General features: G+C 41.8%; 2 protein-coding genes across 5 annotated transcripts in view; both read right to left on the bottom strand.

Annotated features, from left to right (window-relative positions):
• Window positions 1-233: 233 nt before the first annotated feature.
• urm1 (ubiquitin related modifier 1) lies at window positions 234-10,297 on the bottom strand. Its single transcript, XM_084034647.1, has 5 exons — window positions 10,240-10,297; window positions 8,673-8,743; window positions 3,512-3,593; window positions 1,722-1,770; window positions 234-1,184 (listed from the first exon to the last, which is right to left on the bottom strand). The coding sequence occupies exons 1-5, from the start codon at window positions 10,272-10,274 to the stop codon at window positions 1,116-1,118; spliced, it is 306 nt and encodes a 101-aa protein (XP_083890773.1). The 5' UTR covers window positions 10,275-10,297; the 3' UTR covers window positions 234-1,115.
• Window positions 10,298-13,877: 3,580 nt separating this feature from the next.
• Window positions 13,878-21,576, bottom strand: part of sh2d3ca (SH2 domain containing 3Ca) — a 47,815-nt gene continuing 40,116 nt past the window's right edge. For 3 of the 4 annotated variants that reach the window (XM_084034632.1, XM_084034633.1, XM_084034635.1), the window contains 10 exons: window positions 21,297-21,574; window positions 21,114-21,191; window positions 20,305-20,432; window positions 19,842-20,214; window positions 18,849-18,978; window positions 18,585-18,700; window positions 18,120-18,291; window positions 17,927-18,038; window positions 17,633-17,839; window positions 13,878-16,076 (listed from right to left, as the gene is read on the bottom strand). In XM_084034632.1, coding sequence (XP_083890758.1) covers window positions 15,901-16,076; window positions 17,633-17,839; window positions 17,927-18,038; window positions 18,120-18,291; window positions 18,585-18,700; window positions 18,849-18,978; window positions 19,842-20,214; window positions 20,305-20,432; window positions 21,114-21,191; window positions 21,297-21,574 — 1,770 coding nt within the window. In that variant the 3' untranslated portion in view covers window positions 13,878-15,900. The remainder of the gene's footprint in view (window positions 16,077-17,632; window positions 17,840-17,926; window positions 18,039-18,119; window positions 18,292-18,584; window positions 18,701-18,848; window positions 18,979-19,841; window positions 20,215-20,304; window positions 20,433-21,113; window positions 21,192-21,296; window positions 21,575-21,576) is intronic. The other variant, XM_084034634.1, reaches the window with a different exon arrangement.

Below are 21,576 nucleotides of genomic sequence, written 5' to 3'. Positions count from 1 at the left end.
GAACATAGACGACAGTTAACAATAGCAATATAAATTCACTATAAAATGCTTTTCTAATGCAATACACTATTAGAATGAATACAAGAAAATATATGAATTAAATGCTCAGAATGCACCAGTGTGCTTATATAACTCGCTCCCGTCAGGAATGTATATTTAAAATCACATTACATATTGCCTATATATTGGTAAAATATTCTGATAATTAATAAGTCAGAACTCAATTTCTTTGAAGACATTTTTTTTTAATTTTGTGAGAAACATTTTTAAGAAACAATGAAAAATAAACACATTTCAAGAAGAAAAATAAAATAAAATTAGGATTTTTTTTCCTTGACACTTTGTATGAACCCTCTAATTAGCATTTCCAAGGGCTAGAATTTTATAACACAGTATACTGTAGTTGTCAGCATATATTAGGACATTTTTTAATTTATTTATCCACAACTGTATCCCCATTTGTGAAGCATCAGTTGTGGCATAAAAAATTAAATGAATGACAATATCAACGGATTAAAAAAATGTCTCCATCGGAGAAGTTGGAAATGTGAAAATTCTAAAATGTCCTTATATTGGTTAACAATTACATTACAGTGTGATATGAAGATATTGTTAAATATTTTATCTTTAGAGATGCTAACTGTGGAAGCAAAGCATTACCTTTTATTTTAATATTCTCGTAGACTGAAGGTCATTGTTGACCCAACGATGATTTTGTCTTTCATGCTGATGCTGGAAGAGAGGATGCAGGGAAATTGAGGTTTACACACCAACTGCGTGCATTAACAATTGCACCTGTGAGTTGGTGAGTACAACCAGGGCTTCATACGACTGCTCCACCTTTCCAGTTTGATTTAAAACATTTTTGTTTGCAAGCGTCCACAGGATCCCCATCTCGCAGTTTCCACATTTTTCTTGGTAATCATCTCTGAATTTCCACTCATTCCTGCGGACCGACATCAATCACGGTCAGACTTCATGGTGCAGGCTAACATCCACAGCGTCCAATGGGGTGGCGTGTTGTTGGGATGTGTCGGGGGGGGGGGGGGGGAGTGCACAGGATGTGGAGTAAAGGCTGTTACAGAGAAAGATATGTTTGCCTTGTCATTCAGCTGCTATCCCCCATGAAGAGTAGAAATAAACACAACGTTGTCTTGGTCTTGTAGTTGGTAGTCCAGCTCCCCCTGAGGTTTAGAAAACACACACAACATTCAATATTCAAGCATCTCTTCAAATATCTGTCTTTACTCAAACAAATAGGTGCACTACTCCTGTGCTCCCATTGGGGTCCAATCAATGACAAACTTTTCATTTAATTTACATCCCGTCTTGCGTCCTGTAATTGAATCAATGGATTCAAATTGACGCGCTCACACCGTTTGTGCATGTAAATATGTGTTCAGATATGAGACCCCGAGGACAAACTTGTCTCGCAGCGGCTTTCACGTTACATGAAGCATCGACTCGGAGAGGAAACGACTGTACCGACGGTATCGGTGAACATGTGGGCTAACCTTCATCCTCACACAAACAGTCTGGAAATGAACGTCCACATGAAGACATGCAGAGATGTCATTCAATCGTTTAACACCACAATGGTACATCCTGAAAATGGGCAACATAGCTTTAAAGAGCTTCAAAGTACACACACACAGACACACACACACAGACACAGACACACACACACTCTTCACCATCTGACAGTGGCTCCCAGGGCTCACCATTAGCTCCCAGTCTGCATCATTGATAAGCACCAGTATCCCAGGTCTCCTGTGGGAAAACACACCGTTTTGAGTCAGACACATTTCCCAAAGGAAACACACACACACACAACCACATCTACATATACGTGCAAAATGGAGACAGGGAGAGGAGAATGTCTTCACAGATGTAAAGAAAAAATAAATAAACACACACAAACAAACAGGCAAAAACACTCATCTGTATCCTAAAATAACAAACGTTCAGGTTGTTTGGAAATATTATATTAATGAAAGAAGCACCAGAACTAAATTAAAATGATGTTTAACAAAAGTCACTTTCTATCTATCTTGGGTTATTTTCTCTCTGAATATATGAAACAGATTTTCTCACATGGATGCACACATATATAAGTAATTATTATCATTTATCGTGGTTGATTGGTTACACCGCCTGACTAACAGTTACATAATCAAAGTAATAGTGAAAAGTAACAAAAAATATGTAAATAAATATTTTATACACACACACGTATATATATATATATATATATATATATTAAAATAGTATTATGTTAACAACTCACTATATTCATGATAATAAATCTATTAGTATAAGTTACTGCATATGTGTGTTATATCCATGTTACAGTCGATATCGGATCATAAGAACGTATTATTCCTAGTAATCCAATATTTACAAATAATAATAATATATATAATATATATAATAATAGTAATACACTCCTAAAATTGTACTGAAAATAATGATTTGTTTTGGGTTTTTAAAAAAAAAAAAGACATAAGTGTCTGAGGTAAAAGAATAGCGAGATTGTGAGGGAAAACAAACTGTCATTGGAAATTAATGGCGGCCCAAAAATAACATTCAGATGAAGCCTAAAAAAAACATCACCACCCTTCAAAAGAGGAAGAAGGGGATAATGGAGTCGGGTAACAACAAACACCTATTGGTGCAGTCTCCTTAACATAAGTTGGTGTAAATTGTTTCCTGAGCCACAAAGGAAAGAGTTTCAGTCGTGTGGATGGAGAGATAACGCCTGAAGCCGTTCTAATAAGCTTCTGTCCACCTTGTAGCTCTATGACGTCAATGAGAAAGGGCAATGTGAGGAACCTGCGGGTACAAACATGCACACACAAGAAAAAAGGATGCTTTGAGAAAGAACAAAAGGAATAAAAACAAAGACACAGATTGTGGACTAATCACCACATAGATCTTTTTCTCTTTTTTTTTAAGATAATGAAGAAAACAGTGTATGTGCTGTCAACATGAAGTACACACAAACACACACGTCTAATCCATACGGTTTATAGGTAGGACAGCTATTTCTCCATTCATTGGTTAGGTGGTGCTATAAATAGTCCTGCACAAAGGCAGCTGTAAAAGTCAGCCAGTCCTATAAGGCTGCTGTGAGCCCTGTATCCCCCCCCTACACACACACACACACACACACACACACACACACACACATACATAGGCATATGTGGGGAAAAACACACAATCTCACAAGCACACAGGTAATCATCTTACTGAAGCCCATAACCTGAAGGCTTGGCTCTTTTTTCTCCAGCATCTCAGCACTTTTGAACTGCAGGGAAAATGCCTCAGAAAGCTCCTCGACACACAACCGACCTCCGCTTCATTTCCACACGTTTGACATACTGAAAAACGGCTCTTATAGAGCAATTTAGATCAAATATTACAGTCATATTTGGCAGTCAAGATTATTTTTTTTCCGTGGCAGTGTGATCTCGTACACAGATTCAAGTGTGTGTCAAGTGCAAAAACTCACACAGAGTCTCCCTGGACAAAGAGCTCGGGCCGTTCCTTCAGCAGGTTCTGTTGGATCCAGACCAGCAGCTGCTTCACGTCCCCTAGAACACACACACACGCACACACGCACACACACACACACACACACACACACACACACACACACACAAAGCCCATACACAGGCAGACAACAGAGGTCACAGGTCAGGGGTTAAGGTGCATGGTTCCAGCCCCCTGGTCGATGTGACGCGACAGAGGCACCAGGCGGGACAAGACTGTGTGTGTGTGTGTGTGTGTGTGTGTGCATGTATATTTATGAGTGTATGTGTATGTTTGGGGGGACTGGAAATGGGGGGAGGGTTGACTGATGTCAATGGCCAAGAGCGACATTGTTCACCTTGGCTGGAAAGAAATAAAATGAATGATTTGTGTGAATAAAACTAGAAACGACTGAACAGATTAGAAAACACAAAAACATCTACAGCTTGAGATTTTCATGAGATCAAACTGAAGGAAAATATTCAAATATTAAGCCAGATATTTTTCAAAAGCATCTTCTTACATTTTTTAAAATAGATTTCTCTCTAGCGTAGCACTTTAAAAAATAAAATGTTCCAAAAATCCAATTGCAGAATAATAATTTCCTTTGTTAGATTCACACATTAAATGCTCGGCTTCTCGTCTGAGCTTGAATATCAGCAATGCTTAATTCTCCTATGAGTCTGACCTCTTGAACAATCAGATTGACCTCGTCTCAACAATACGTTGAGCTTCGCTCGTACCCGCCGACAGAAAACCACAAAGACGATGACAACGAGAGGTTTTAGGACAAATCCAGACTAATATAACAATGAATATATTATAGTTGTTAAATTCAAGATTCAAGGTGGTGTAAAAGCTATTGAGTGTATGCGTATTAGTGCCAGCCCCCCCCACACACACACACACAAATCTAATATTTTCCTGTGACCATTTCCTGGTTGTGTTTTCGAGTGTGTTTCTATATGATCACAGCTTCTTAATGTACACGAGCATGTTGCTGGTAGCCACATCTCACACACACACACACACACACACACACACACACACACACACACACACACACACACACACACACACACACACACACACACACACACACACACACACACACACACACACACACACACACACACACACACACACACACACACACGCCATCTAAATGAACAGTATCGGCCTCCTTGACCAGTTTACACAGGACCCAAAGAACAGAGAAGAGGTATGCAAATGTACAAAGAGAGAGTAAATAAACAGAGCAGAAAGAGAGCAAATAGATTAGAAGGGAGGAAGGGGAAATGATGAGAGGCGCAGCAGCAGATGGAGCCGATACGAGGGTAAGAGGACGACAGCGAGTCATCTCAAGCCAGGTGTAATGAGAGCGATGAAGCCGTAGCAGGTAGGCGTAAAACCACACGGGGATTCAGGGGTTCAGCTCGATCAGAGGAAGGCTAATAACAAATTAACGCTACAGTTTTTACATGAAATACATTCAGAAAGATGCAGGTGAAAGAAGGAGGATGCTCACATCTTTACTTTTCAATTAATTAATCTATACAATATAGAATGCGGGCATACATTTTGTGCATCTCTACAATAACTGAGATATTTTGATTTTGTTATTTATTGAAAACCCCACAGATACCTACATTTTATAGCATCTAAAGAACATTTTTGTTTTTTAATCTTCTGTTGAAAGGTAATCTTAAACAGCTCAAGGTTTACGTTATTGAGCCATAAAAATCACAGAAATGACAATGCTTGCTGATTACAAACACGATATATGAGGCATCGGCCTGTGGCTATGAGGGCAGCAGACTGTGTGGATGATGTAAAAGGTGCGTGTGTGTGTGTGTGTGTGTGTGTGTGTGAGAGAGAGAGAGAGAGAGAGAGAGAGAGAGAGAATGGTGCTCAGGTTAATTGCAGTGCTGTCGGCCGGCTCAGTAGTATAATGATAGTGCTAGTTTTCTACGGTTCCAGGCCTCCGTATAAAAAAAGACAAATACCTCTCCTTGCAACACACACACACACACACACACACACACACACACACACACACACACACACACACACACACACACACACACACACACACACACACACACACACACACACACACACACACACACACACACACACACACACAGAGCAGTGAATATTGACCTGCACCTCTGCGGGGCTAAAAACAGAACTAATCACTACAGCAGTCATAACTCCTTCTTTGTGGTGACTCTTTTCTTTGCTCTTTCCCTCTCTGCCTTTAACCATTGGTCATTTTCCTCCACCATTACCTCTTATTTGCTCTTTCATCCTCTCACCCATTTACCCTTTCATTTGCTCTCTCTCTGTTTCACAAACACTCTCTTGTAAAACCTGCTCTCTTCTCCTTCTTTCCTTCATCTCTTTCGCCTTCTTCCTTTTTAAATTTCCCTCCCTAGACACACATACACACACGCATGTTAAAAGTTGGACACAGAAAATAAATTGGTTATCGTAGCTCAATGCACAGGCCGGTAATTCAGACAGCTTTCTTTTAACAGGAAGAGTCCTCAGCCGCTGCCCTTTTAATGGCTTTCTTGTAAAAGGTTACATATAGGGCAACACAATGTAAATTATTTTATGATGTAAAAGGGCTGGCTTGAAAACGAAAGACAATGTAAAGAAATGAGAAGTTCAAAGAAATGAAAGGAAAGAACAATGCGATACAGAGGGATGATGGTTTTTGATAGCGCTTTGCAGTCCAGGTAGAGGGGGAAAGAAAATGAGGGAACAGACGGACAGGAGAGAGGGAAAATGCGTCACAGGCTCCTGAAGCATCTTGGGATAGCTGCGTTGCGTGGGTGGAAAGGAGACACAGAGGGAGAGAGGGGAAAAAAGGCGCCATTTTGACGCTGATTCAAAACCGTGCACGCTTTTCTTTTGTGCGTGCCGTTTCCCTCCCGCTTTCTTCTCCTTTAGATTTTCTGTCTTTGTGCGATTATGACGGTCATGTGAGGGGGGGATGAGCTATCCATCTTTCTGCTGATGCGTGGGGCAAAAACTGTGTGATCCTCAGACCACAGGGGGTTCGGGGTGTGTGTGTGTGTGTGTGTGTGTGTATGACAGAGAGAGATAGAAAGTGAGAGAGAGTGGGGGTGGGGTCTTTCAGTCGAGGGTCATCAATCACCGGCTGGGGTCAAAGAGAAATACGAAGGATTCAAAACCAATTATATCTGCCTTCACCCTTTCTGTACTAACACACACTCATGCAAACACACACACACACACACACACACACACACACACACACACACACACACACACACACACTAAAGATCACAATAAGCAAATACATCCAGGAAAGGTAATGTCAAAAATTAAAATTAGGAACTGCGTGCACAACATCGTAAAACATCGCGTTTATCACACACACACACACACACACACACACACACACACACACACACACACACACACACACACACACACACACACACACACACACACACACACACACACACACGCACACACACACACACACACACACACACACACACACACACAGCAAGGTCATATCAGGCTGACATTCCCGGTTCTGGTCAACTTTTGTCTTTCCGTTGTCGTGGTAACATCAGCTCCATGGATGAACATCCTTTGTTTAGTCAAATACCAAAGACACATACTTCTCCCATGTGTTCCCTCTCTCTGTAACACACATACAACATTTTAACCTCTTCCATTCACTTCTCCTCTCCTTCTTTCTCAATGACCCAGGTCCTGAGCCAGGTTTGGGAAATAAAATCGGGCTGCGGGCAGCTTTCCCTCGACTCCATGTTGAGTCAGTGACCCATATAGGAAGGAGCCCGAATCCCACATCAAAGTCAAATCTAATCAATTTGGATCCCGAGGTGGAAAAGTTTGTAGGTACTGAGAAATGAGCAGCCAAAATGATCTCAGACAAATAAAAAAACAACCTGTCACCAAGCTGCTCTTGTAAAACCCACAGAAGAAAAACATAAACTTCCCATTTTGTCCCCTTCACTACCTCCAGCCAGATACACACAGACATTCGCATTAGCAGCGGGAACCATTCACAAGGGTGAAGATGGAAGGAAAGAGGAGATAGTGATAGGAGGACAATCGAGGACGTTGGGGCAGAGGGAAAGCTATTACATGGCTTCGGCTAATGTCCTGTTCTAACGTTGTTATATCAGCAGTTATAATGCAAGTGTGTTTTAAGTTTTAAGTTCTACATTTAAAGGTTTTAAGGTTGGGGAAAAAACGTGAGATGGCTTTATGGAGCAGCATCTGTTACCGTTATATGACGGCTATACTCAATAGATAAAGCACTGATACAAAAATAATGGAAATCAGGTATATCACAAGCCACAAATTACAAGATGTGTCTCCATACTCATTCCACAAATCCTTATAAATAATAACTTCCACTTCTGGAAGAAAAATAACACATTTGGCACAGTATTTATACCATGTTTGCTTTTGAGACAGCACTAATTATGGGCAATGATGACAATGCTGATGGCTTTGTGTTTTTATGTGATTTATCTTTAAATGAGCAAACATGCCCATTCTCTCAACAACACGTCATTAATAAAGTCAATACAAATGATCAACAGCACGGCGGATTCTTTGGTTTCTCCTCAAACCATCCTACCAGCCAAGAAACCATTGGTTTCCAATGATTTAAATAAATCATCACACTGAACCTCATATAGTTTTAATCTACTTAATTTAACATCATCATCATATATTAATGCAGCTCAAAACATGGATTCATTTGAAAAGTCTGCTAAAATGATGGCCACATTGCATTGTTTTTATGGCCCTGAAGGTAAATAATAATTTACAGCTGAGATATCTTGGACGCCCAAGCGTCCCACCATGAACACATAACATACAATACCATGTATGTCTGTGTGATTTGCAGTGAGTGGACTAAAGCTTGCAAAAACACTGGACATGACATTCAAGTGACAAATCTAACCAAACATTTCACATCCTGAGATGCGGCTATCTGACATTGATTCACTACAGTCTCTTGCATTGTAAACACAGTTTTAATTATAAAGAATTAAAATATTAAAAGGACATCACTGTTTCACAATAAGGCCCTTATTCTGACACAGACAGGTGATACTCACAAGGATCGGATTGGCTTGGAAGGGTCACACGATGTTCCTTAACACCGCCGACAAGCAGCTCTGCTCCACCGCTATTCAAAAACAGAGTCAGATGAAGTGTGTTTTTGTGGTCTTTAGATACAAAGATGGATCCAACACAGAACAAACTAGTTGTCTGTTAACATTACAACAAGTTTAACTGAGCAATGGAAATAACATTTAAAAAACAGCTGTTTAAAGTACTTGGGGGCAGGTCCAAGTCAGGTCTCAGGTGAAGCAAACTGTGCTCCAAGTTTTTATCCTGTAATATATCTGAATGCAAACCTTCAGACTAAATACTGTATACATTTATACCATTACAGTTACTCCTTTCATACCTCTCTGCTTATATTAAGTCTTTGTTATGGACAAATCTCTGAGCAAGGCAGGTTTATGAACGTTTCTTCGCATCACTGTAATTGACTTCTATGAAATGCCAGGTGTTTAGATCACTTGCTTAGCAAAAAGCAGACATGGTCATTTTATTCATTAGTATGTCAATTGTTTGAAACAAGTAAACAATTGAATTAATAAGGTCTAGAATTTCTTATTTTTCCTCCTTTAGCAGGCATGGGATGTTATAAAAATGTCATATCACCAAATATCGCCAAAATAATTCACAATATTATCCCGATAATCATCCAAATGTGCTTTAAACTCTTAAAATGGCAACAGTGCATTACATTTATTTAAGAAACAAATATTTGTTATTGCATCACAGATAAAACATCTTTTCTTTAAGATGATCATGAAGCATTAGCTCTCTGTGCATAAAGGATGCATACATTAAGAACTGTATTATTGTATCCTGTATTTAAATGAATAAATCATGCGGGACTATACATTTTTTGAGTTTACAAACAGTTGTTGAGTCTCATTAGTCTTTAAAGGACTTCTTTGAAGAATGGCTTACAATCTTCTTAATGATTAGAAGAAAAAGAAAAACCTCACAAGATATCAGAAGATATGAATTTAGATTTGGAAACTTTATTGCCCACATTTGTTAAAAGTGTATGCTTGTCTGTAGACAGACATTTGTGGATGTTCCTCTGACCTGCTGGCTAAAAGACCTTCCTATGATTACTGTTACATATCAGTTCTTTTCTAAAAAAGCACATATTTATAGTGTTTATTGAGAAATCTCAAGTAAGTCAACTCTAACAGTCAAACCTGAAGTCCTGGCTGTTATTGACGCAAGTCTAACTTGAGTCTCAGGACTATAGTTTGTTTGTTTGCTGGTTTTCCTTTTGTTTAGCACGTCATTTATTGTGTTCATGATCTGCAACTAAGCCGACAAGCGACCTCTCTCCGTCGCTGTCAAAACAGGGAGAGAAAGCGACCACGCCATGCTGGATATTTCATAAACAAACCGAAGACGAGCAGGCAGCCCGTCGTCACTCTGATTTGAGGGCTCGTTTTAATAAATGACGCCTGAACATATAAAAACAAAACCATACAACGGTTACATAACGTCTAGTTAGCGCAAAACTGCTCACGGAACACAAAAACACGGCGCTAAATGATCACAAAAGGGTTTAAATTCGCCTACCCGAACTCCAGCTGAATCGCTACGGGCGCTGCCATATTGTCGGCACATGCAGGAAGTAGTGGAGGGGGAGTCGGAAGTGACGTAGGTGGATACGATTATCCATACAAGAGGATATTTGTTTAGGAATCTTTTTTTTTTTTTTTACAGAACTCAATCTATATGGCATCAAATCTTGATGAAACATTAAGAATATTAAGCATTTTGTACATTTTAATTATATATATTATATTCTTTATTCGTTTCTAATCCTGATGGTTTATATAAGTACCAGTAGTTTCTGGTTAGATTTGTATTTTATGTCCTAAACAGGAGATAATGATCTCTGGAGTATTTTCTTCAGACACTTAGATGTTAGTTTTTATTCAGTGTTTCCAGGAATACCATTTTGACACTTTAAGTCATACACTCCCTTTTTGAACTTGAACTTTATTCTGTGAACTGTGAATCAACACTGTTAATGACAACGCCTTTATTCCAAGGCAAGGAAAGTCTATTTACACATTTCATACCCAAACGAAATTTAATATGCTTTACAAAATTAATTTGAATAGATAATAATAAAAAACAAAAGAAAGACAGCATACATTTTTTAAATACACATATATTAATAGAAACATTTTAAAGGAAAATAAAACCTTAAGAACAGACACATAAATACAGGAGCTGAACAAGGTGGTTAAGTGTGAGTATTGAAGGTTAAGTCAAAGGCAGTGAGAACATAGAAGTTTTTTTGTCTGTATTTAAAGTCACTGCAAGACTAATATACTCTGGATGTTTGTTCCAGCTCTGTGGGGCACAGGATCTAAATGTTGCTTCTCCATGTTTGGTCTGCACTCTGGGAACAGAGAGCATCTCTGTAACTGATTCTGTGTGACGGTGCCCCATTTATGAACTGGTATTCCCTTGAACTTAACTTTAATTTAGAAAATCATTACATTGGAAAGTCATTAGTGTACACTCACGCGCCTTGTGCATGTCTGCATGTATTTGCATCGCGTATGTCAATATGAAAGCGTGCAGAGGCCTGACATGCGTGTGTGAATGCACACCCGTCTCTCTCTCTCTCTCTCTCTCTCTCTCTCTCTCTCTCTCTCTCTCTCTCTATCCCTCTCTCCATCCTTACGCACATCCTCAATCATACTGGTGACAGTTCCAGTTCCAGTAAACAGGGCTGGGAGGGTGAGGTGGGGTTGGTAGGGGGTCGGTCAGAGGTTTGAATTGCAAATCCGCTGCCTTCTGTTGGCGTCCAAGCCTTCGCAGGCCCTTCCCTGTCCTCATTCATGTGTTAATGAGGAGTCAGTGCAGGGGCAGATAGACAGATCGACCAGGGGCCTGGCGGGGGTGAGGGGAGAGTGAGGCGTAGGTGGGGAGGCAGGCGGGAAAACAAGGGGGTCCTCTGATGGTGGAGGCCGCGGTGGACGTTTGGAAAGATGATGAAGACATGATACGTGCCATGAGAGGCTGCGGCCTTTCGTTCTGGGACGAGGAGCACACAGTCACGGGGCGAGCTCAGAGGGGGGTAAAGAGGCAGAAGGCGGGGCGTGGGTGGGAGTCGCTATGGCTGTAAGTTTCATGAGCCTCCAGGAATGATCACACCATCACTGGGTGCCACGTCACATTTGTTAGGCTGGCTTGAGGTGCATGTACGGCGTAGGATGGTACGCCATGCTCCCGTTGTACTCTGATGGCCTTCTTGTGCTTCCTTCATCTCTGTATGCTGTGAACAAAAATGAGCCGTCACATGTATTTGATAAATACTCACATGTAACATGATTTATTATTAAAATTCAATATTTTTTTTTTATATTTATATATTTTCAATGTATGTATTTCAGTTATCTGCTAACCTTAACCTTTACAGAATCACTCCTATATTCACAATGCTATGTTTGTGAAACCTGAACACACAATACCGTTAAAAGGTTCTGCTCCCATCATCCATTGCTAATATTCAGATATGTTTTAAATGACAATTTCTCACTAAAAAACGTGAGCCACTACCTGATTCATGACCTTAAACAGCTTTTATTAGATTATTTAATTCTATAAAGGAGTAGTGGTAACCTCTGAGGGGACAAATACTCATCTTTTCCCCTATTAATGTTGTTGATGTTGGCTGCCTCCATCTTATGTACCGCCAAACTTTGTCCATCTTCACCTCAGCTTCTCAGACTCAAAGTTGGATGTGATTTAATTTCGCCAAATTAACAAAGTTCCTCCTGATGAACGCCAAAAAGGCACCAGCCACAGAGCAGCCAGGGTCACACATGATCAGATGACAATGACCCACACAATGGATTAGCTATAAAAGGACTGGGGGGAGAGATTAGGGGTGAATTGATGACGGTTGGCTGGCTGGTTGGCTGGCTGGGCTGGCAGGCCTGGGAGATCTTGGGTCTGTTTCAATAAGGAACATAAAGAGCTGAAATTAACATGTACCATGATACCAAGCAGAGAGAATCCTCTTAGAGATTACATCCATAACATGTTACGCCTATGGAACTGTATGGAGAGGGGAGACAAAGAGCAGAGCGAATGATAATTTTCTATTGTAGCAGGTTATGGGGCATCCTATTCTCTTCCATTCTGTCTGCTTCTATTCAAATTTCTGTTGTATATTATATTTCTTAATGTCAAAAATGCAGTAAATCTTTCACCTGGAATAAACCGGACCCCTCTCCCTTCATTCTAACAGCTAGGACACGACTACACTTCTACACTACGACTGCAGCAAGAGCAACAGCAATATTCCTGCGACGCCTGTGTCGTGGCGTACACACACACACACACACACACACACACACACACACACACACACACGGGTTGATATAAAACACACACATGCATACATACAGACACGCGCTCACACATGCACGGATACACACACAGCCCATCTGTCTTTGTCTCCCTCCCACCGCCATCAGCATGGGTCTGTCTGCAAAACAATGTGTGATGCTTCCTGCAACACGCATGCTCACTTCATACGCTGCATTTTCTGTTCCAACACAAGATACATTGCAGAATTGTTTTATGGACGATGAACATTTAAAATTCTAACTTGGTAGGATGAATTAAAACTCAGGAATGCCAGCCAACTGAACCGGATCAGGAATATAGAGATAACTGCAAACTGCATTCAATAGAAGGGTCAGCTTTGATTTGACAGTGAAATGATGCACCCTATTGGCTACCAATGTGCATTGCAAGCAAAAAGGCTCTAACCTTTCAGTCATCAATCTTTTTCTACAATATATAGAGCGAAATCCTTTTTATTCATAGCCTAAATGTCCAGCAATTATTTATTTCTTATTTTAGTTTTTACAATAATTGTAGTCAACCAATCTCATGGAAAGTTTGTTCGTCTTCCATCAGTAACTATGTTGTGATTGACGTAATTTTAACTCCATGTTCATACTAATGAAGGAACATGTCGTCTGGTGCAACAGTGTGGATCATTGATGTATTTTTAATAGTTTTTGGACGAAAATTGGGGTCTTACTCACAGAGGAATACACTCAGGCTTTAAAAGCAACGCTTAATTGTTGGTTTAGGTCTTTTCACAGGATTTCATGACTATAAGAAATAATGTATAATCAGACAAAACCACACAAGCAATGTTTTCCCGAACAAAACCATACTTTTTGACACAAGCAATCATTTTATTTAAAAAAAAGTGAACTGCTATGTACATTACGTAAAAAACAAAACATGAGATTGGCCTTGAAACATTTCTTGTCTTTTTGCTTTTCAAGTTCATCTCACGCAGTCCTGTTGGAAAAAACAGGAGAATCCACACACAGTCAGAGCATTCCTGTACAGCATTCAATAGAGGACAAATAAAAACATATTACATCATCACTTTTTCATCATCAGTGTCATCAGATATGAACCTAAACCAGTAGACATTTGATATCTAATAACATTGATATCAAACATTGGTCTCAAAACACAAAACACATGTGTTTTTATTTTTGTGTATACGTCTTCCTGTTATATTGGATTACAATTCATGATTCAGTGTTTTTGCTGACTAAAGATCGCCCTCTGCTGGATCACAGGGGGAACTGGCACATGGCTCCTCAACTCATGATCTGTACAGGTTCAGACTAGAAAGTGGGACAATCAAACATCCATTTAAGAATCTGATCCAATCTGCAACTCTCGGGTAGAAGGATATTTTTTAAGCATTATTAATTTGATTGATATCTAATATGACTTTAGTTCATATGTTGATTATCAGTTTGAATGGGGTTAGAGAGAATGAAGGATATACATTTTAAAAAAGAAGGTGGCGATGGGCGCAGAATGTTAATATTGTGAATGGGAGTCCGTTGACGGGTCTCAGCCCTTGATTGAAATGATTGCATAGCTCTGAGAGTGAGCTCCAGCCCTCTCAGGCCCAAATGCTGTAAAAACAGCAATGATTTAACACTGAGCAGCCAAGGAAAATGTAATCATAGAGCATTAAAGGATAAGCAACAAGAAAAATAAAAATCAGAACATAGAACCAAAAGACATTCCCTGTAACAGGTTATGTGCTCAACATGTCCTTATTTGACTCAGTCTGGGAACTTCTTTTATCAATCATTGGTTTTCAAACACATTTCTCTGTCTGTTTGGCATCATTACAGATTATTTCTACAACCTGAAAGATCTTCACTGTAAGCTGATCATCTGCATATTTCTCCAGTTTGACACGGCGCCATATTTAAATTAGTAGTTTAAAGCAACACTTCACTTAGTTTGACATTACCAGCTGCACAGATCAACCATTTCAATTATTTCAAACTCATGCTGGAGTCACACCAATGTGTGTGAAACATTGCTTAAACTTAATTTAAGGAGTTTACATCCCAATTTCCTGTCTGTTGCTGCTGTTTTAAGCTCAATTATAATATCAGATGTTTTCAGCTACAACAGAGGGAAGTTGCTTTGTCCTCCTGACATTTTTAACAACACACATAGCCCTCATATCGAAGCCGCTGCAACAAATGCTTCATTTCCGATACATTTATTAATGTTGCCTGATACATTTTAATGGGATTCGATGGGACTGTTTGATACATATTTAATAAGCTTTTATGAACATATGGTTCCCTCATGAGAACGTCCATAATGTTTGAATGTCCTTTGATCATAATAAATAAATAAGACCAAAAAAAAAAAAAAAAAAATGCATGAAACTTTAAGAACATACAAAATGAAGGAATGTAAACGTATGCACGCGTACACACACACTCACGCAGACAGAAACATCTATATATGAGCTATGCAAGTTATTCTTAGCATTTCAGTGTGACAGCAGTTTGAAACAAGTCTGTTTTATTGGAGCTCCGCAGCTCCGTTCGCAGAGATGTCGCCGTTTGTTCCACGCAGGGGAGCCGGTCATCTGCCTCCCCCAAATCTTCTTTTTCACTTAGCTCGTCTCCTCTCTGACCCAATTTAAATATCCGGCGCTAAGTGAAGAGGTCCGCAGGGAGGAACGGGAGTCCACAGTGAGTGCAAGATGTGTTATAAGTGAGACCCTCTTTTCTGTATCGTTCACAGCACATGCTCTGTTAGCTGCCTCTTCATTCACTCCACCCAAAAACGCAAAATAAGACCATACCACGACGAGTGGCGAGTGCAGATGCAGGTGTTTCGGCGATGTCGGGGCGGGTGCTATAGCTCGCTGTGGCGCACAGGAGGCTCTAACTTGTGTGACAGAGCGGTGAGGACCTTGTCGAACTTCTCGTAGCGCTCCGATTGGCTGCCCTCGGAGCCGCGGCTGCCCCACAGGAGACGCATCTGAAACTCCGTCTGGAAGATGTCGTGGATTTCCGCTCGCTCCTGGAATCCTGGAGAGGAGAGCGGTGGGTGTTACTCTTTGTAGGAGACATTGTATTCATGATGATCAGAAAAAAAAAAAAAAAAAAAAAAAAAAAAAAAAATCCTGTTTTGGTTAATCAAATAAAAAGTCTGTGGGAAAACTAAAACTCACTGAGTTTCTCAACTAATAAAATCAACTTAAAAACATAAATACAGTCTTTAGTGTCTGTTCTTCCATTTATGACAGAAATAATTTGTGGACAATTTTATTTTAAAAGACACTATAAAAGACAGAAATAATACCGCAACAAAAAAGGAAAAAAATAATTACTGAAAAATAAAAACAAGAAAATAGCAAGTAAATGCTATCAAAAAGTAAATATAGGGCAATTAACAAAATAATGCTGAAAATCCAAATCCATCATCATTCTGTTTGACAAAATAATCTCAAACTCAAATGTCCACTAACTAGCTTCTCAAGCACATCTCGTGACCATCATCAGCAATCTTCTCCCTTATTAACCATCACCGATTATAAAGTGACAGACTTTTCACACAGAGACACGGAGAGTTTAATTTGCAGATGAATACCATGAGATGAGGTTGAAAGCTCTGGTAAGTGGACCTTTGACATGAGACCATTTACTCACACATACTCCTCCCGTTGCAAATTATGAATATTCATGCTGAAATGCTCCATTAAATAATAAAACTCCCGAACCTTACCCTTCAGATAAACTAAAAAAAAAAAAAAACATTAAAATTTAAACACCTTGAGAGCTGAACCAGTTTGTATAACTGTATGAAGCAAGCAATTCAACTTTGTCTCATAGAAATATTGATGAGGGGTGCAGACTGAGGTCAGGCTGATCAATAGTGAGATATAACAGGAAACAGAGATGTGAGCTGATAGCTATCGACACGCTGTTCAATAAAGCTGTAATGGCCTCAAACTGAGAACCACTGGGGAGGTATTAGGGATCAATAGAGTTAACACGGTAACCAGACACACACCCGATTATTACATCAAATCAGTGAAACTGAACACTTATCATTATTAACAGCATCACATTAACAGCATGAGATGTAACACTGTACCAGATGGGATCATCATCCGTTTTGCTGGTATTTGGTCATTAAAGGGATCGGTGTGTAGGATTTAGGGGGAACTATGTTTTCATTAATGTATAACTGCATGAAACGAAGAATTATGCTTTTGTTAGCTTTGAATGAGCTCTTCACATAAGGAACGCTCCTTATCTTGCGTGTCTTTACGATATCTAAAGGCCACTGTAGTTCCCACGATACGCTTGGAAAGGGAGGGGTGAGCAGAGGGGTATTCAGTCTGATTCAATCACAAACCTCACCGCTAGTATTGGGCCTATAGAATTAGGAACACTAGTAGAAAAGTCAGACGATCACCATTGTTATTACAGTTCATCCTGATGGGAACTTGAATATTTGGACCAAATATGGTAATCCATCCAACAGTTGTTGAAGAATCTCGGGGAAAAGTCAGGAGATCGCCACAATCATTAAGATTCAAGACATTTTTCAGTCTTCTAAAGACCGCCCTTGGTCTTACCCTGCAGTTTGGTCTCCGTATTGGTTCTGTAGATCCCCCCGTGATGTGCAATGGTACGCGCTGCCTCTAGGTGGTACATGACCACGTCGACTCCCACTTCTGCACTCTCCCAGGGCTCCAGCGCCTCCCCTACCGCCATGCCCCGCTCCAATAAGGACAGGACGGGGATGATGTGGGGGACGGAAGTGTTGGACACGGCATTCAACTCTGTAAGCACGGAGGAGTTCAAGGCTGTAACGAAATGCACACTTTTGCATGAAACAGCTTAATAATCATGTAGACACAAGATCTCACCTTTGCCATCGTTCATATTCTTCATGAAAGGCTTGAGTTTCTTCTCGTACAGAATAGCGCCCTCTGTGTGTCTCTGGCGTAACGTCACCCACGTCTGCTCCAGGCGGGAAATCTGCAGCGATGAGTGAGTGAAATTAAACAATGCATCGGTGTAAACGTCTTATTGGAAACCTTAGATCGGCATCTCCCTCACCTGCGGTAACTCCAGGGCTCTCATCACGGCGGCAAAGCCGAACATGTTGCCCAGGTTGCTTTTCAACTCCGCCGCCAACTGGATGGTCTTGTGGAGCAGCGCCGCCCTCTCCTCCGTGCTTCCCGTACAGCCGAGCAGGTCCACCGCCATCACGATAGACATGGTGTAGAACCTGAGAAGAGAAGAGGAACGCGGCATTCGATAAAACGCATCAATAGGAGCTAATTACCGCCGCCGATAGGGAAGCAGAGGGTGTCGAAGCCAAACGCCTGTTTTTGAAAGCCACTCTGGAAATCCACATTGTGGCGGACAGGAGTGTGTTACAAGATAAGAATGGAGAGGTGGGGGAGGACGGAAAGAGAAGAGATGGAGGGGATGGAACAGATAATCAATAGCTGAATTAATGAAGAAGTTGGTGAGTGATGTATGAGGGAAGACAGTGGGGGGAAGAAAGGGTGTTTGTACCTCTCCAGCAGGTCAAGTCTTAGCTGGTGTCCATGTGGTAATGTCAGCAACTCCAACCCCGAGGACACTCCCATCATCCTTTGCATCTCTGATGTGACCCCTAATATTCTAGCCACCTGTCCAGGAGTATAAAAAAAACATTAGTGCATGTGTGTTGGCTGGATGCGATTATGCAAGTCAGCGTGTGCGCTCGTGTGCTTTCGTATGCATGCGTCCGCTCTTGCGTGTGAGCCGCATACATTAACGCGTGCGCTCGGTGCATACCGTGCAGTCCGCCATGGTGATGTGTTTCGCCGCGGTCCTCGCGTCCACTTCAGCCAGCAGCTCTTTGACTCTCTTCAGCACCGACATCTCCAGAGGCTTATTCTCAGCTGGCATAAGGCAAGACTCGTACCTGCAACAGAGGAGATATATGCAAGGCCTCCGGTCATAAAATACCTGGACTAATACATCAGCAAGCCAAACCGAACACACAGCATATATTCTACACCACGCAACGCCGGGTCTAAGATGACTCAGTCACACCGGAGCCTCAAATATGAGTCTTCTGTACCGTCTTAACTGCCAATTTCCCCAGCACTGCTCACACTGACAATAATCCCCTACGCGCCCAAACTTCCCCAGGGGACGCTAAGATGTCCGAAGCCTGCTGCCGACTCGGTGTGCCCGACCGTTTTCCAGTGACAAGCCTCATCTGCTGTGTCCTCCCATGGCACCACTAAAATACAGTCTCCGTCCACAGCACAAAGTCTGCCCTCGGGCCGTTTCCCACAGGATTATCAGCTGTTTTTCTCAAATCTATTCGCCGGTCTCTGCTCACTCATAGCTGTACTGCAGTGCCTGGTTAAAATTGGCTCGCTCCGCTGTTTTGCCCTCTGTGACAAAATGTCAGCAGCTGTATTGACCTTTGAACACACAGGCTTAAATTAATCCTGCTGCAGTGATGAGCTCTAACTATATTTCTGTGCCTGCTCGTCTTCCTATGGACATTACGACTATTCCTTAAAATGCACATTCATCCTTAGCACCTGAACAATGAAACTGCAACTGCAGCGCCACCCACAATGCATCTGAAAGCATGTTTTTGAGCACTATATCAGCCCCTCATACATAGACAATTCCCTAAAGTGGTACATACTAAGACTGATTCACTCCATCACTTAACTCCAAAACCTCTGAGCTGTCAGTCCCTCTGATAAAGTACAAGTTAAACGAGAGTGTTACGTGTTTGGAAACCTAATCCCGTGTGTCTCGTACCTGGACGGTTTGAACGAGGACGCCGTCTCCACCTGCGGGGCGCTGAACGTCCCCTCTCCTTGCTCCCTCGCTGCGTCCGCTCTCCCTTCTTCCACTCGCAATCGCTCCACGTAACTCTTCGTCGGGGGTTTCGGGGGCCCGGCGGGGCAAGGTCTGAGGTCACAGTAGCTCCCGGCCGTCTCTGAGGAATGTGATTGGTAGCTGGGATGGTGGGCGGGCGTCGAGTGCGTGGACTGAGAGGTATGCGCCGGATGGTCCGGAGGGTGGCTGCAGGCCGAGGGGCTGAGCTGAGGGTCGCTGCAGCGACGCACCGAGGGAGAGGGCGGGACGACGGCCAGGGCTCGCCCGCCCGAGTGGGCTCTCTGCCTGGTGACTGGAGAGAGACAGAAGAGAGTTACCATCTTTTATGGAGACTTTGTTGGGGAATGTGAAGGGGAGAACTTACTCCAGCACTTTTACTTACTAGCACTATACGCGGGAGACATTGGGGTTTCCCCAACGGGCGACAAGGGACAGCGATACTCCTGAATCTGGTCCATGCTCATTGCACAGTTCCGCATGGCGTCTTTGTGGTGGTGGATTGTCGACGGGCTGCAAAGAAAAGCATTTATGTGGACGTTAAAAATAGTTGGGTTTGGATTTAAAAGCAGTGAAGGCACTGGAGGGAGTCACATTTATCAGCTTCAGATGACGGGAAGGGTGTCGTTATTTTAGGGTGAGAGAAGCGCGAGACATTTTAGTTGGTGAAATACAATTATTCATACTCCATGAAACACTGTGTTATTCATGAATACAAAACATTTTAGGAGTTTAAAGCAGGAGCAGAGAATATAGCAGTGTGGCTTCTAGGGAAGGGATTAAGTGAAAAACATATACTCATATTTAAGGTACATAATCACTAATTTATATTGTTTAAAAATCATGCCCAAATATGTTTTCAACACATCTTTGCCTTCTAAAGCCTAGTGTGTTGTTAGCATCATTGTTTTCCCCGTGCTTTATTCCCACACACTGCATAAACATCTTTCTCTGCTCCTTCTTCGTAGATGCAAGTTTCAAACAGCCTCGTTCCGTTTGAAACGTGAGTGATCCAGTGCAGAAGTGGCCGAGTGAACGAGTCATTACTCTGGAGGACTTGATGCTCATCACTAGGGGAGGTGCTAATGGTGTCTGTGAGGTGGTGAGGACTTCAAGAACGTGGGAGGAAAGTGCACTAGTTTAGCACACACACACACACAGCACTAGTGTCACACGCACACAAACACACACAACCTGCAGTTGGGCACTGGTTCCGGCTCTGGTTCTGGTGGTGCCACTGGGGTCCTTACTGGACTGGGACTGTCTGAGTCACTGATCATGTATGTAACATAAAGCAAGAATGAAATATGAGGAAGACTGCAGTTTTATTATCGGCTGATCATCTCAAACAAACAAAAATAAAAAAAAACAGCTCACCTGTGAGGTATCATCTTCTCCGTCGTCAGCCCGTCCGTCATGGTGACGCTCCGTCTCTTGATGTAGGCGCCCCTCTGACTGGACGGCGAGCAGGCCGAGCCTTGCTTGCTGCAGGCCAGAGCGAAGGTGGCCTCCAAGTAGCGCAGCGGGAGAGTCCTGCTGACCGGACAGTAGATGTGGACGCCGCTGGACTGGGAGACCGGCTTGCGCTGGCCCACGTAAAACCGCACCAGCTCCTGGACCGAGTCGAAGCTGTCGGACTCCAACATATACTGCACCT

Source organism: Eutrigla gurnardus (assembly GCF_963514095.1).
Source record: "Eutrigla gurnardus genome assembly, chromosome: 19".
In the NCBI taxonomy this organism is placed as follows: Eukaryota; Metazoa; Chordata; class Actinopteri; order Perciformes; family Triglidae; genus Eutrigla; species Eutrigla gurnardus.
The sequence above is the reverse complement of the archived record's forward strand: the minus strand, read 5'-3'. Positions and strand labels throughout refer to the sequence as shown.